Raw genomic sequence first — 17,533 nt, 5'->3', positions numbered from 1 at the left:
TGGAGGACAGAGCAAGACTCGGTCAAAAAAAAAAAAAAAAAAAAAAAAAAACAGAAAAAGAGATAGTTGTAATAAATCTCAAGCAGGTTGCAAACCAAAGCTGGTTTGTTTAGTTTCAGTTTTGCTTTTTTTTTTTTTTTTTTTTTTTAACGTTTTGTTTAGCATGCATATGCTAACCAGAGCTGGCCAATTCCCCAAACCACAGGAATGTTGAAAAATGACAAGCTGTATGGCCACCCCGCCTTGGCCAGCAAACGTGCCCCTCATCCCATCTACCACCCCATACTTTTTGTATTCTGATCATTGTCCAGTAAAACCACAACCCCATTGTGCTTGAGGAGTCTCTTTCCAGGACTCCCTACTGCAGTGCTTTGAAAATGTGCTTGCCTTCAACTCTAGTTAATCTGTTTCTGCTTTGACCATTTGGTTTCTGGGCTAGGCCATTTCACTGGATCATCTGGAAAACAATGTCTGGGGATGCCCACCAGAAAAGTGTCTTCTCCTGGAGTTTGGAGGTAGTTGGGTATGGAGGAGGGAGTGGGAGGGTGGGTCTCACCATATATCATCGTTCTATTCCCATCCACTAATTATTCCAGTGTTCACTAACTCTGCAGGGCTCCTGCAGTGGGTTTAACCAAAAGACTTTCACACAACACCAGCAGATTGCAATTATGTATTCAGTTTCCTACCTACTTGAACAACAGGGGCCACGGGAAGGAGAGGAGAAACATTGAGAGAGCTGCCTGGGTGGAGTAGCTGACTTCTATTAAGTAATGGGTTCCTATGTGCACTTTACAAAATCATCTTCCTACAGGAAAATCGGCTTCCACAGGGATAACACGGGTTGCAAGGGTCACATGGGTTGCAGGGGCTGCAGGGGCTACAGGGGTTGCAGGGGCTGCACGGGTTGCAGGGGTTGCAAGGGTTGCAGGGAGAAGTGCAAGGGTAGCAAGGAGACTCGATCTTGACGCAACTGCCGAGCCCGTAGGAGTATGTTACATCCTTCTCATCCACACAGGGCGGCAAGCTGAACTCTTTGCAGATGTTCATGTAGCTGTACTTTTTCGATCCGAGGCAGTCGTACCTGTTCTCCCGCTCAGCCGACACACATACCTTTCCATCCTTCACTCGAACTTTGACTTGATCAGGTTCAAAACCGCATACATTCACTGATCCTAAAATGTTACTGCTACAGCAGGAGGAAGCCAGAATTCTATTTGTTGTTCTTCTCAGTCTGGAATTGAGAAAAGGGATAGGGTGGGAGAGAGCTCAGACCTCAGAATCCAGACACAGCTTGAGAAGCAATATTTTGATTTCTAGCTTTTGAAATAGCCAAAGTTAACACTAGCCACTGTGAAAATAAACTTTACACAAATGCATGAAGTAAAAAGTGTGGTCCACCCATGTGAATCACACTGCCCCACAAGTACACCGCTATTCACAATGAATGCATGCTGCCTGCCCTTCCAAATCTTTCTCTCGTGTTTAAATACCAGCTCCTCCTTTTATTAGTTATGCATCCTTGGGTAGGTTCCTTAACCCCTCTGTGCCTCAGTTTCCTCATCTGCAAAATGGAGATAATAATTATATTAATGCCTGCATCATATAGGGCTATTGGAGGATTAGATGAGATTATGATATTTTACTTAGCACTGTGCTTGGTACATTATAAATCCTGCTTAATTATTATCACTCTCATTATTACTATAATTAAATTGTGTATATAGTTATAATTAAATTATATATATAAATTATATTTTGTATTTATATAGATTTAAAAATGGGATGTAACTATTAAGATACCATTTAAAATCTGCATTTTAGAGATGGTTGTCAACTTTAGAACCCAGCCCTACTGATTCATAGGACAGGTGCTACCTCTGGCAATTGCACAGAGACAGCCTGAAAGCTCAATCAAACAAGGATGGCAGGAGAGCCCTGGCCTGGCTCTGCCCAGCAGGGCCTGGCTCCTCCAGGCTGGGAAGTCACTCTAGGCTCTGGACAGCTGGCACCAGCAGAAATGCAGTCAGCTGGGTGGGGCCATGTTGATCAGATACAGAACAGCCTGCCAGTGGTGTCCTGAATCAGGATCGCATCAGCTAGCAAGAGCTCATAGTGCACATCTCTTCCCGACTCCCCATTTAGTACTGCACGCTGATAGCTTGAAATAAATCATAGTAGTGATGAGGATATTTACACCATGGAAATTGGAAAATGCTACATATCAGTGCTCTCCTCTGTTCTCACTGCAGAGCTACCATGGCTCCTATAGAGCTACCTTTTGCTATTCAGTAGTTCTATTGTGTAAATCCTTAATAAAAACAATAACAGCAGCTCACACTAATTGATCAGTTATGATCCGTCAAGAGGTAGTAAAGCAAAGTGCCTAAGAACAGACTCTGGAACTGGTGTACCTAGGTTTAAAGCTTGGCTCTGCCATGTGGATAACTTACTTCTCTGTGCCTCAGTTTCCTCATCTGTAAAACTGGGGCAATAAAAATAGTCTACATCATTGGGTTGCTGTAAGGCTTAAATTAGTTAATGCAAGAAAATATTTACAATAATGCTTGGCACATAGGACGTTAAGTTTTTGTCTTTTTTTTTTTTTTAGCGTGCTGTGGAAAGTGCTAAGCATGTTAAAGGCATATTTCATTTAATCTTCACAATAATAACTGTGATGCAGATGTAATTATCACCATATCACTTTTGTATGTTAAATTTTGTTTATGCAGTTACTTCTTTTTGTTACATAAGTTATACAAGTTCATTGTAGAAGACTCAAGATACAGATAAGTAAACATATGGACTATTTTAAAAATACCTATAATCTCATATAACTCTTAGCATTTTGGTGTTTGACTTTGTGTGTGTGTGTGTGTGTGTGTGTGTGTGTGTGTAGTTCTATATACATGCAGAAAGAGAGAGTTTTGTATGTGTTCTTATGAAATCATGCTATACATACTGATTTTCATCTGTATTTTCCACTTGAGCCCTAACATCATTAGATTAGCAGTTTGAGTGTTCACTACCTTGTACTGAAAGTTACAAATCAAGACTCTTAGTGGCTAATTATAAAATGGTCAAGTAGAACTCAGTCCCAGAAGACACTGAGGCAAACAGAAACAACTTGTGTAATACAGCCAGAGGACTGTATTCAGTCCCATTTCTTTTCTTTTCTTTTTTTTTTTTTCTTTTTTTTTGAGATGGAGTCTCGCTCTGTTGCTCATACTGGAGTGCAGTGGCGTGATATTGGCTCGCTGCAAGCTTCCACCTCCCGGGTTCACACCATTCTCCTGCCTCAGCCTCCTGAGTAGCTGGGAGTACAGGTGCCCACCACCATGCCTGGCTTCTTTTTTTTTAGTAGAGAAGGGGGTTTCACCATGTTAGCCAGGATGGTCTCAATCTCCTGACCTTGTGATCTGCCTGCCTCAGCCTCCCAAAGTGCTGGGATTACAGGTGTGAGCCACCACACCCGACCTCAGCCCCATTTCTACCTCTTGCCCCATGGAACCTGGGGGTGGCATGAGGCATGATTATATTTCTTGCCCTGGGTGTGCCAGGGTACCCTATGCCACACTAAGGAGAAAGTAGGAGAATTTTAGACTCTTTGAAATCTATCTTTGTGAGGTAAGCAGGAGAACAAGCACTCTATCTTGCTGGATAGGCAGAAAATAGCCCACAAAGATGCCGAGAACCAACCCAAACTCCAGGCACGGTACCCTCTCTGGATGGATTACAGGCTTAAAGCCAGAGCAGCCAAGGCCAAAAGGAAGCACAGAGCAAGACGGGCACTCTCTGGGCCTTTCAAGACTCTCCCACGGTGTGTGCATGGTCTGAGAATCAAACTTCTGTTCAGCTCAGATCTTCTCATATGAGACGAGAAACATCAAATCCCACCAGGACGATGCAGCCAGGCCTCCTAAAGGAGGGCCAAGGACCCCAGCTAGGAGTCCTTGCTAGTGGCCCCGGCTCTGGCCATAGCTGGTTTTGGCAAAGCCCTCTTGACCTCCACAGAAGCTGGATCTGGGAGCCAGGTCTATAAGTCTATAAGCCAAGTCAGTGCCCAGATTCATCTCCTCTAAGTAACCTGGATCCCAGGGCACAATTTCATGTATTTTGTTGCTTGGGTTCCTTTTTTTCCTCTATTCTTGTCACGTTGATTCCTGTGGCTCTGCGACAGCTGCACAAGAGTCTCACAAATGTCTTCAGGAAGTCACCCAAAAAGTCTTGGCCAGATCATGCTTCCTTTTCTTCTTGCTTCTAAGTCAGTGGTTATCAGGGAAGATGTGTTGGTTTAGGGGAAACTTGCAGAAGCCACATTTTACTCATCAGACTCAACTCTGAACTTGCAATTTGACTCCTGCCTGGTGATGTCCCCATCACCCCACCTGGAATTTTCCATGGCTCTATGGGGTTCTGCGCAAAGGGAGTTTGCCTCCTATACTTGTTGTCATGGGGGCGAAGCTTAGCCTCAGTAAACGTAGGGAAATCAGCTCCTTTGCAGAAGCCTCTTGGGAAGGCTGGGAAAAGCTAGCAGACAGCCAGTGCCTGTGTCTGCTGCTCTGTGTGGCCTCCTTTCCTCCCTGCTAATGCTGAATTTCACCTGGATGTACAACCAGACTCCCAAATATGAAACATGCTGCCCACAGCAATGACCAGCTGCATACCCAGCCATCTTCTCAAATATATAAATCAGATTCAGCCTGGTCATGAGTAAAGTAATGAAGATATCAAAAATATCTACCTCTACCAGGGAACCAGGTGGGGCAGGCCTTCCTCTAGGCTTCGTTGGAGTACTTTGCTTTTTCTCCTGAATTTAGCCCCATCCCAAAGTCCCATTTAAACTTGATCCTTCTCTTTCCAACACATCTTTTTCTTTCTCTTCTCCTTTCTTCCCCCTTTCTCTTATTTTCCAGCCTTTTCTCTCTTCTCCAGGCTTTCGGGTTGATACTGAGGACAATGTCACTCAGCAGGGAGCCAGGCAGCATGGCACAAGTGCATCTGACTCTCCTGCAGGGTTTGTTAAAACACAGGTGGCTGATTAGCTGGGCGTGGTTGTCTGCACCTCTAGTCCCAGTTACTCAGGAGGCCGAGAAAGGAGAATCGCTTGAACCCAGGAGGCAGAAGTTGCAGTGAGCCGAGATCACACCACTGTACTCCAGCCTGGGCGGCAGAGCAAGACTCCATCTCAGAAAAACAAAACAAAACAACAATAGCAACAAAAAAACACAGGTGGCTGGATCCCACCCCTAGAGTTTCAGAGGTTTCAGAACTAGCAGGTCTAGGGTGGATCTGAGAATCTGCATTTCTAACATGCTGCAGGTAATGCTACTAATCAGCTTCAGGGGCCACACATTGAGAACCACTGACTAGAGATTAGGCTCACAGATTCCAGACTCAGGCACACACAGCTTCAACTCTTGGCTCTGCCACCACCTAGTGATCAAGAACATGGCCCCTGAATCTGTTTCATTGTCTGTAAGATGACCAAGATAATATCACCCAATATGTCACCCATGTTACAAGGCTTAAATGAACATGAAGTGCTAGGAACAGTTTCACTCAATAAAGTGTAAGTCTTCTTTATCAAGCTGCACCAGGCCCCACCTTACATGGACTTACCCTAACTCTGAAGCTTTAAGTCTTATATCATTAAACAACAAGGTCAAACCAAATCATAGCAATGCATTTGGCCTAGATGGGAAGCGACTTTTACCCCTGCAGCCAAGGGGTGACTGAGCTGTGAGAAGTATGGATGTGAAGAGTCTATGATGAGAGGCAGGCAAAGGCCCAACTCACTTCCACTTCTGCAGAGGACACAGAGGGAAACAAGGGAGAGCTCCCCTCAGTGGGAGTGGAAGAGCCAGCCTTGCACCAGCCAGAAAGCCCCATAGGGCTCACTTATACTTCGACCTCTGGGTTAGAGAATGAGGGAGACTAGAAAGCTTTCTCTGAGGGCTTAGACCTGGGCAAGACACCTCTAAACCCACAAAGAGCTCACCATGAGGCCTGACTCATCAGTCTCACCAAGCAAGAGTGGATTCAGTGAAAACCTCATCCTCAGAGCATGAAGAGGGAACCAAGAAATGAGGAGGCAGGTTTTTGAAGTTTTGAGAGTGCTCTTGGTGTGGGGATTTCAAGGGAATTTTTCACTGAGATTCGTGCCAGCCACAGACACTTGGGTACGTGGACAGAAACACGGTCTCAGGATTCGTTTCTAGGTACCGGTAAAGAGTACAGCTGTATATCAAGGTTCTTTTGCTCCCGAGGACTGCCTGGTGTCCTGGTCACACAGGGCACCCATGAATTAGATAATAAACTCCTAGGGCAGGATTGAGGAGGGCCTGGGTTTTGTTTCTCCAGCTTTAAGACAGAGGGTAGGGAAGCCCATGAAATGTGGTGGTGAATCGGGTACAACCTAAATCAGGCTGGTGGCATGGCTTCCCACAAAGGAAACCAATGCAGTCCCCTCAGCCCCTCTAAATCCGGAAGAGGGAGGAAGAGACAGGGGCACTGCCTGCCTCTAGGGGAGGAAAAGAGGATATCAAAGAAGCTAAAGAAACAAAGGTGCTTACTTGGGTCTCTACTAAGGAAGACACTGCCAATATAGTGTCTTCTGGAGCAGCTGCCCAATAAAGGATGGAAATGGATTGGATTTCCTTCCTTCCTTCCTTCCTTCCTTCCTTCCTTCCTTCCTTCCTTCCTTCCTTCCTTCCTTCCTTCCTTCCTTCCCTTCCTCCCTCCCTCCCTCTCTCTCTTTCTTTCTTTCTTTCTTTCTTTCTTTCTTTCTTTCTTTCTTTCTTTTCTTTCTTTCTTTCTTTCTTTCTTTTTCTTTCTTTTTCTTTCCTTCCTTCCTTCTTTCTTGCTTGCTTTCTTTCTCTTTCTTTCTTTCTTTCTTTCTTTCTCTTTCTTTCTTTCTTTCTTTCTTTCTTTCTTTCTTTCTTTCTCTCTCTCTCTCTCTCTCTTTCTTTCTTTGAAAAAGGGTCTCTTTCTATTGCCTAGGCTGGAGTGCAGTGCCATAATCACGGCTGACTGCAGTCCTGACCTTCCAGGCTCAAGCAATCCTCCCATCTCAGCCTCCTGAGTACTGTGGACCACAAACATGTGCCACCACGCTTGGCTAATTTTTTTAATTTTTATTTTTTGTAGAGATGGGGTCTCCCTGTGTTGCTCAGGCTGGTCCCGAACTACCAGACTTTAGCAATTCTCCCATTACAGCCTCCCAAAGTGCTGGGATTACAGGTGTGAACCAGTGCACCCAGCTTAGATTGGATTTTCTATGCCCAGTCTAAGAAAACACCACACATACATCAATCAAATAACTGACTATTATAGTCAGGAGTGCTCAAGTAATCTGTGGGATGAATTAAGAAGCTGTTGGCTGAGGCTTTTTACCAGTTATTAAAGGAGGACCCAGAGACACAGCAGATTGACTCTGACCCAGAAAAACAGTTTCAAGGGGACCAACACAACTACAGACCAGAGAGTCTTCACTTCACATTGGGCAAAGAACCTTCTGGACAACACAGCCTGCCATCTGAAAGGATATGTCGTAACTAACCAACCCCCTTGCATTCTTTAAAAGGGAGGAAGGTCATGTGAATATGAATTCTAAACTCGAAAAGCCTTGGGCAAGCTTTCACACCAAAGATTGTTTTAAAAGATTGAATCAACACGGTATTTCTATATCTATTTAGTTATGGATCAGGCGCTAGCTTAGAGATAAGAATAAATGGCATTGCACTAGAAGAAAAAATACTACAGTGGGGGCCTTCTGGGACTGAGGCTAGAATCAGGGTTTAACATTTTCACCCATATTCACCCATATTCAGGAAAATTGAATATTTAGGTTTGCAAATGACACTAAGCCCTTTTGGAGAGTGAAATGTCAGGTTGTCAGAAATGGAGCATAGACATTTCACAAGGTGGTATGAATTGGAAGAGATAAAGAGGACAAGCCTGAGGTCATTTCTAAAATGGACTTGGAGTTATCATTTCCGAGATCCAGGAATTAATGTAAAGACATCACCAGCTTCATATACTGCCTGCAGGCACAGAAAAAGTAGGCAAAGACCCAGAGGCTGTCAGGAAGAGCATCACAAACAAGAGAAAGCATTACCTCTTGCCTAAACTACACTGCCGAGATTAAGCTTGAAGCTGTTTCTACTGCATGCCAAGAAACAAGGCTCCTGAAAGAGGCATAAAGAGAGTAGATGGCACAGGACAGAGGGCATTTTAATTGGTAGAGTCTGGGGATAGGAGAGCAGCCAGGAGACAGAGGCTGGAAAGACCTGGACAAGGGTATTCAAGTATCCAAAAGTAGGAGGAGACTGGATACTGATCTGCTCACAAGGAAACCTTAACTTGGACCAAATATTTTAAAAAGAGCCCCTGCCTCAAGTGTTAGCAATTTATGTAACTTGATACCCTAAGAAATGAAAACAAACATTGGTTCAAAGAGTGTAGATGAATTTACAGGTGAAAGCTCCCAGGCTATGAAGGAGGTTCATTCATGACCATTGGTAGCTGGTGACCTAGACAATAATTATCCTTTTTTTTTTTTTCTTTTGAAACAGAGTCTCGCTTTGTCACCCAGACTGGAGTGCAGTGGCGCGATCTTGGCTCACTGCAACCTCTGCCTCCTGGGTTCAAGCGATTCTCCTGCCTCAGCCTCACAAGTAGCTGGGATTACAGGCACCTGCTACTATGCTTGGCTAATTTTTTTTTTTTTTTTTTTTTGTATTTAGTAGAGATGGGGTTTCACCATGTTAGCCAGGCTGGTCTCAAACTCTTGGCCTCAGGTGATCTGCCCGCCTCGGCCTCCCAAAGTGCTGAGATTACAGGCATGAGCCACTGCACCTGGCCTCCTATTGCTTTTTCCAAAGAAACATCACTGTCACTGTTATCAAGAGACTCTATGTATCTATCTATCTATCTATCTATCTATCTATCTATCTATCTATCTATCTATCTTCTATCAGTTTTTCTGCACTTTGCTTGTTTGACTTAATACATCAATATGTAAAATGTTTCATCAATCCTTTCTACGTTTACTTATTATTTCAGTGTATGAATGTATTATTTCTTTAACCAGGGACAGCACTTTGAACCATCTTCTTCATCAACAGTAACAGACTAAATGGCATATGCAAAAAGTTAGAAAAGGAAAGGCTTCTCCAGGTAAAAAGAAAACATAATCTAAAACAAATTTTTTTTAAACTGACTCTTTTTAATTACCCAATTCAATTAAAAAGCCTTTCAAGTCTATCCTGAAAGCTACAACTCAGTCCATAGTTTATTTGCAAGACCTTTGCTAGAGTGAGAGGGGAGACCAACATGATAGACCTAATTCCAGACACAAGGTAAGTCTTTGTCTGGAGTGGGGGGATAGGAGAATGATATTCCCACAAGACCAAGGGAATGCCTCTATTGTTCAATTTGCTCTCCTGCTTGTAAAGCCTCTGGCACACATTAAGGATTTGATCAATTATTATTACTTCTCCTATAGTCATTTCTGTAAGTCCAAATATACTCAAATCACTTTACTCATAACCAGGAAAAATGTTTAGTTTGCTGCTTCCAATGGCTTTTTAATGACACCCCGTTTCTTCCCTTCATTAAAGCCGCATTATTTATCATACTGGCATTCTTGCTATAAACCACCAACGACCTTGCCAATCGACATCATTACATTGTCTTTTGAGAACCCAACAATTCCCATCATGGACTCATTTACTCTTCTTTCCTTAAATCTTTCCTAAGTCACCAGGGTCATTATCCTGAACCCTTTTAATCTTTGTTCAAGTATTGATTGTCACATATTTTTCCTTATTCCAACTTATAAGGCTAATATACCGACTAAAAAAATCTAAAAATAAGTTATTTTACTTGGCAAGCTCTCGCTTCTCATCTTCTATGGCTCTGATGGCTTTCCTCTCCAAACTTCTGAGCGATGGTCGCAGACAGTAAAGCTTGTAATCACACAGGCAACATGGGTAGAGATCACACAGGCCGCAAGAGCGTGATCGCTTGGAGTAGCACAAGCAGTACGGATATGGGTGCAAGTCACAGCAGCAGTAGGGGTGCATATACAAGTCACACAGGCACCGCGTGCTAAATTCGTCGATGCATCTCAGTTGCCTTAGTTCTCTGTCCACCTTCTTTATGTCCCTTCTGACACTGTCCAAGAGACAACTCAGTGCAGCCATTATGGTCACACCTTATTGTTCTGTGAGTACCTGTGGGAAATGGCACTCAGGGAAAAAATTTGTTCTAAGCCCTTCTCAGAAGTTGCTTTTAAAAATAAATGAGGCACACATGATTCACTTACTTTAAAGCTTGTGTTCTGTGACCTCACCGCCTTCTGAAGTATGTCATAGTGTTCTGGTTACCATGTGAACTGTACACAGTTATGGTCTCCAGAGGCCCTCCTCAGAGTTACAGGGCTACTCTCAGAACCATACTCATGTTGAGATTTCACTCACCTTCAAGGAGGATGGTTCTCCCAAGTGAGCACAGCTCACCGGGGTGCATGGGGTGGCCACTAACGTCCTTGCCTTGTGTGTGCTCTGGGGACCAGCCATGGCTATGACTATGTGTTTGTTGAACTTGGTGCAGGCGAAGGCAGGAGCTGCCCACTCCTTTCTCCACGCACTTCTAGCTCTAGCCTTGACTGGAAGCTTGGCCTTGCTCTTTTTGTTGTAGAATTCATTCTGGCTCCAGACAGGTAGAATATAAAGAATGTTCTCATCGTTCTCCTCCTACCAAGTCATCCTCAAGTCAGCCATTGCCCTTGACCTTCTGAGTTACAGGTCTCTGAGTCCTGCCCATTCTTTGCCAGCTGTGGTCATGGCTGTCTGGGAACCTCAGTTCTCTACTGGTTGGGGGTCCTGTCCTTAAGCTCCCATCTGTCAGTGCTCGGGGGCCTGTCCTGGGGAACTACCTCCCAGCGACTACACCTTCGGTCTTGCATCCAAGCCTCCAGATGCCTTGTCCCTGAGTGCTTCCCAAATATTGGTCTTTGACGCTGTCGTAGCCAACTCCCTGAAGGTGCTGGAAGCCAACTGCCTGAAACCCCCACTTCGGCCGGTTTCCTTTACTTTCTATTCAGTTAATATTCTAGACCTCTGACTGAGCCTCAGATTTGGCTCTCGGTGCCTCTACTCTGGTCCTTCCACCTCAAACTACAGTACAGCTCTCGCATCTCCCTTGTATGAACTAGAGCACAGGGTATCGGTGAAAAGTGGTTGGATGTGACACTGGTGAGGGAGACAAGGGCTGGGTTTGAAGGGACCTGTAGCCAGACTAAGGAGTTTGAACTTAATTTTGAGCCCAAAGAAGGATTGTCGGTTTTCTTTTCTATTGGCAGAAGTGAGACAGCCACACTGAACGCAAGTTGCTAGGGACAGTAGTAGAGGTGTTTTCTGCTGCAAGGCAAGAAGAGACAACAAAAATCCGGACTGGGGATCACGGCTACGGGGATGGCAAGGAGGAAGCCAATGGGATCGCCTTCCCCTACCTCTGCCCAGGCCCCATCTAATCCACTTTCCACATTGTAGCCAGAGTGACTTTCATATAGAAATCTGTCATTCCTCAACCTTCCCCACCCAGCATCCCACCCACCTTGAAAGTCTCCTCTCTCCTCTTAAAAAAATTACCAAAATCTTTACAAGGTGCTGAGCAATGGGGCCTCTCCCACTTCCCCACTCTCCTCTCCCGTCTCAGTATTACTGCAATTCATTACCCCTCAGCCATGATGGCCTTCCTGGAAGACCACTCATTTTCCAGAGGTCGTTAGTCCCTTGAAGGACGTGCCTCATTCCTTCCACCTCATTCAGAGCTCATACACAGGACGTTCTGTCTGCTTAGAAATTGAACTCCCCACCTATGACTTTCATTCATTTAATTCTTAAGGCACCCTTTAGATCTCCCCTTTTCTTCTGGAAGCCTTCCCTGTCTCCCAGACTAAACACTAATAACTTAGGACACATTTCCTTCATGACATTGTTTCCCTAGTTGTACTGTAAGCCATGAGGGCAAGGACCTTGTCTATTTTTGCTTCACAGTAGATACCTAACACAATGCCTGGCACATAGCAGGTGCTTGAAATACACTCACTGAATGACCAACTGGGTGAATTAAACAGGATTTAGTGAACAGAGTGAGGATGGAGTGAGGGAGGAATCAGTACTGACTTCCAGCTTTCAAGCTTGGCAGACTCTTGGTGCCACCAAGATAAAAATAACACAGGGAGAAGAGTAAGTTTGGGGATTTGGTGAGCAGGTGGTGCTAGTGACAACTTTAAGGTAGAAATCTGGGGTATCCTGTAGATAAGAGGGTCTGGAATTTGAGGAAAGGCTGGGCTAGAGATATAAATTAGGAAGCCACAATTCCACAGGTAGTTGGAACCCTGGAAGCAGGCAAGATAATTCAGAATGAAAAAAGAGGGCTGAAGCCGACTCCCAGGGAAAAATAACTAGAAATGAGGAGAGTGAAGGAGTCCATGAAAGGCTCATAGAAGGAGTAATAGAGAGGTGAGAGCCCCCTCAGCTGGAGTCCCTTGGGTGTCACTAGACTAAGCCTGGCATTCCCAATGGCTCGATGTTCCCCAGCCTTGACTTAGGAGGACCTTTTCTGTGCAGATAATGTGTCTTAGCAAACAAGTGTCCCTAGAGGTATTAGAATGAGAGGCTGGCCCGTTGAGTCACGTGGAATGAGTCAAAAAGCAAAGTTGAATGATTCTCCTCTATGGACAAATTCTGACCTCTTCAAAAGTGATCCCACTGTGATTCGATTCTGAGGGGTGGACCCTATTAATAGGAACATGGCCTACTCTTTCCTGAGATTTAATTGCAGGAGTTGTACAGATTTCTCTAGCTCCAGGTGACAGAGAATTCTTATATCACCTTGAATTATATCCCTTAGCAAATGTCAGCAAAGATTGAAGCAGGCAAGCTCTCAGTTTAATATTATTAAATACACAAGTTCAGGTGTCTAAATACACACATCTGTGTATACATGGCACATTATTAAGATAGGTATAGCTATATTTCAACTAAGATTCTCCCATTATCCCACCTTCCTAGTGAATTTTTTTTTTTTTTTTTTTTTTTTTTTTTGAGATGGGGTCTTACTCTGTCACCCAGGCTGGACTGCAGTGGTGTGTGCTCTCTGCAGCCTTGACCTCCTGAGCTTAGGTGAGTCTCCCACCTCAGCCTCCCCAGTAGCTGGGGCTACAGCCATGCACCAACATGCCTGCCTAACTTTTGTAATTTTTGTAGAAATGGGGTCTCACCATGTTGCCCAGGCTGGTCTCAAGCTCCTGGGCTCAAGCCATCTGCTCACCTTGGCCTCCCAAAGTGCTGGGATTACAGGCGTGAGTCACTACTCCTGGCCCTTCCTAGTGATTTTACTCTTCATCATGAAGTATATTCTTATCATTTTAAGTGACTAAATAAAGGTAGTGTCTTCTTTAATAATGAGATGGAAATGTGATCTATTCATATCAGAAGGACTCTAATATGGATTCTAATATGGAACTAGGGCCTTCCGTATGCAGCACTATGTCCATGGAAGCTCCCATTCACCTTGGCTGATGTCCAGATAGAACTTCCTCTGGATGAAAGGCAGGCCTTGGCACTTTCCCAAGTTGGGCAACACTTGCTTGGTCCCCAGTGTTGGTGAAATAATGAGCCAAAGAAGGTCCCCTCTGCCTCTTCCAGCAGGTAGCACAGCCACAGCTCAAGTCTAGTCACTAGACCAATATTACAAAGACACTTTTCTAACAGTTAGGTCAATACACAGTGCTTAATATGAAATATGCACACAGTGTAGCCTCAACTCTGTAAAAAAGAATCCATAGGCTAGGTGTGGTGGCTCACACCTGTAATTCCAGCACTTTGGGAGGCCGAGGTGGATAGAATCGCTTGAGGTCATGAGTTTGAGACCAGCCTGGGCAACACAGTGAGACCCTATCTTCTACAAAAATATTTAAAAATTAGCCAGGTATGGTGGCACAAGCCTATGGTCCCAGCTACTGAGGAGACTGAGGAGGGAGGATCAGTTGAGCCCAGAGGCTCTAGGCTACATTGAGTTATGATTGCACCTCTGCACTCCAGCCTGGGCAACAGGGTGAGATCCTGTCTCAAAAAAAAAAGGAGAGACACACCCTGAAAAATTAGCTGCAGTTAACTCTGGCTAATAGAATCATAGATGCCTTTTAAAAATTATTTTTTCTAGACTTCTCTGTGATTTCCAAATTTCTTCAATGAGGATATCACCAGTTTTATAATGAAACACTTTCTGATACTGAACTCTCTAGAAATCAGCTGTGTACTGAGTTGCTGAGCCTACCTTTGGCCCCTGCCATCCCCCTAAGCAGGCCATTGGGGAAGTCTCCCTGGAATGGACATCTGGAATTTAGTCTGTCCATCATCCATGCACTTCTTTTGATAAAATAACTTTCTCCACTCCCCACTCCCACCCTCTACCCTTAAGTGCTACCAGTAAAGTTGCCTTGCCAAAGGGCAGGCATGAAACCAAAGCTGGCCGATCCGACTCTCTTCTGGGAATTTGATCTTTAGCAGAGAGACCTAAAGCCTGAAGACGGTTGGAGCTGATTCATTCTGACAGTGCACCCTAGGAGACTACACCTTAGTTACTGCCCTGTTCCATCATTTTCAAGTTGGTCCCTGGCTTTTCTTTCGGCCTAAGATCTCCTGCACATCTTTCCAATAAGCTCCCAGTCAGTTATCCAGTTAGTTTCTGTTTCTCGTATTTAAAGAACCCAACCGAGATGACAGTTTGTCCCCTGGATCTACCCACAGACGGCCATTCCAGGCTGACCTTGCAAGTCAGCTGTGGCTCCAGTGGATATTGTCCCAAGCAATTCCAGCTCCTCCCTGTTAACCCAGATCCAGCTGCATCAGGGCAGCGACCATCCTGAAGGCCCTGTGGGTATGGATCAATGACAGAGACCCACACTAGGGAAAATGGCTGGAAATCCCCAGGAAGAGCCCTACATGAACACTGCCCCTGGAGTCAGAGAGGCTTCGCTGGTGCCAGAATCTCAGAACTTTAGCTTCAGAAAACCCAAGTCATCCAGACAACTTCCTACTCAAGTAGAAATTCTCTGCTATAGCACCCCAGGCAGATAAGTATGGAAGAAATGAGGGCTTGTGTATGGGTTGAGATGCCCTCTTATTGGTGTGGATAGCCAATATGCCTATGACCAACCACACCAATTAGTGTAATTTTTTCTCCCTCTTTTCTCCCCGGCCCACAAGGTCTTTAACAAATATCTTCCTGCTAAGTACGGTGAGGGATGAGGAGGAGGAGGGTGTTCATATATTCTCTTACAGCTGCACCCAACAGAAGTGAACCTGAGGGTCCATGTTGCTACAGAGGAAAGGCTGCGTTTGCCTGGTGGGGTCTAAAAGCTCTAGAGCAGTTCAGAGTGTGCTTTCCTTTTGCCTGCAGCAGATCATTCAGATATTGAGAAAGAATCATGTGAATTTTACATACCAAATAAATACATGAATAAGTCCCTCATCAGGCATGGTGGCTCATGCCTGTAATCCCAGCACTTTGGGAGGCCAAGGCAGGCAGATTGCCTGAGGTCAGGAGTTTGAGACCAGACTAGCCAACATGGTGAAACCCCATCTCCACTAAAAATACAAAAATTAGTCTGGTATGGTGGCGCATGCCTGTAATCCCAGCTACTTTGGAGGCTGAGGCAGGAGAATTGCTTGAACCTGGGAGGCCAAGGTTGCAATGAGCCGAGAACACGCCACTGCACTCCTGCCTAGGTGGCAAGAGCAAAACTCTGCCTCAAAAGCAAAACAAAACAAAAAGATTTGAAGAGTAGATGGGGGTGTTAGGTTGACCAACCACTCTGATTTGCCCAGGACTGAACCCATATCTGGGATGCAAACTCGCATTCCTTCCTTACAACCTCTAAGGGTAGTAAGGAGTATGTTTTGTTTTGTTTTTTTTAGAAACAGGATCTCGCTATGTTGCACAGGGTGGCCTCGAACTCCTAGCCTGAAGTGATATTCCCACCTTGGCATCCCAAAGTGCTGGGATTATAGGTGTGAGCCGCTGTGCCTGGCCGGAAGTCTTATTAGAAGTTCTGAATTCTTTGTGACAACTATAGCTCCTTCTCTCTCTTGCCCTCTCACCTGCACTTGTGTGTTTCCCTCTCCTTGCTTTCAGTCTCACGAATTCTCCAAGAAAAATCATTAGCGGCTGTCTATATTGTTCTTGATGACAACAGAGACCCCAAATTTTTTTTTCAACTTCACACTGGAGTCATTCAAACATAAGAGCACATTTTCATGTCAACTTAGGAACAGAAGGGCTTGCTTCTTTCGCAGCTGGTGGCCTGATTAGCTTGAGGGAGTTGAAAAAATATTACATTCTTACCACTACCACCACTACAACTGTCTATCTCTTAATAGATGCTTAGTTGACTAATAATGATATTTCACATTTAATGAGTGCTTGAGTCTGTGCCAGGCTAATCCTCACAATGACCTCATGAAGTAGGACTATTATTATCCCTTTTTGTTTTTTTCTTTTTTGAGATGGAGTCTCACTCTGTCGCCCAGGCTGGAGTGCAGTGGTGCAATCACGGCTCACTGCAACCCCCGCCTCCCAGGTTCAAGCAATTCTCCTGCCTCAGCCTCCCAAATAGCTGGGATTACAGGTGCCCACCACCAAGCCCGGCTAATTTTTGTATTTTTAGTAGAGACAGGGTTTCACAATGTTGGCCAGGCTGGTCTCAAACTCCTGACCTTGTGATCTGCCTGCCTCGGCCTCCCAAAGTGCTGGGACTACAAGCTTGAGCCACCACACCCGGCCAGTTATTATCCCCATTTTGTAGCCAAGAACATTAAGGCAGAGCATTCACACAGGAAGTGGCAGAGCCAGGGCTCTTCGTGGGCAGTCAGCGCTTTGTCTTGGAAGAGTAATGATCCGTGAGAAGAAAATTTCTCTTGACTTTGACCTTAAAGATGAAAGAGAAATTGAACTCAAACATTAGGATTTTGGTTTCCCTGCTTCGATCATTATCTGCAAACGTAGAGCTGGACTTGCTGCACATTTTTGTTCGGATGGAGTAAAGTGCTTTTCTGCTCCATGACACCCCTGCGTCCTGCCTGCAGCCACCTGGTGATGGGTGGGGCTGCTTCCTACCTGCCCGGCTAGTGATTCACAGCTCCTCTCTCCTCTTGGCAGTAGACGTTTTCCTCTCTTCCAAAGGAACATTTCTCGCCAAGAATGCTTTCCCTTGCGTGGCGTGGATGCTTCTTTTGTAGAGGAGCATCAACTGTCTTTGTCGATGCATACCAACATTTCAGAACAAAACATCCTCACAGAGGAGAGCCATTCTGCCAGGGGTTCTCCACATGCGGAATGGATTTTCCACCCGAATTTTCTACCTCCAGCTGGGGTTGCTTTTAAGCAGAGAACATGGAGTCCAAAGCCCTCTTTTTACCTACTGTTCTGTCTGACTCAGCTTTCTAGGTAAAGCTCC

At 44.9% G+C, this 17,533-nt stretch overlaps 1 protein-coding gene across 1 annotated transcript; it reads right to left on the bottom strand.

Moving 5' to 3' along the window:
• Nucleotides 1-657: 657 nt before the first annotated feature.
• On the bottom strand, nt 658-10,208 carry ODF1 (outer dense fiber of sperm tails 1). Its single transcript, XM_005563840.4, has 2 exons — nt 9,889-10,208; nt 658-1,234 (listed from the first exon to the last, which is right to left on the bottom strand). The coding sequence occupies exons 1-2, from the start codon at nt 10,206-10,208 to the stop codon at nt 793-795; spliced, it is 762 nt and encodes a 253-aa protein (XP_005563897.1). The 3' UTR covers nt 658-792.
• Nucleotides 10,209-17,533: the final 7,325 nt, after the last annotated feature.

Source organism: Macaca fascicularis, chromosome 8, assembly GCF_037993035.2.
Source record: "Macaca fascicularis isolate 582-1 chromosome 8, T2T-MFA8v1.1".
Lineage (NCBI taxonomy): Eukaryota > Metazoa > Chordata > Mammalia > Primates > Cercopithecidae > Macaca > Macaca fascicularis.
This window is presented reverse-complemented; position numbering and strand designations above follow the sequence as displayed.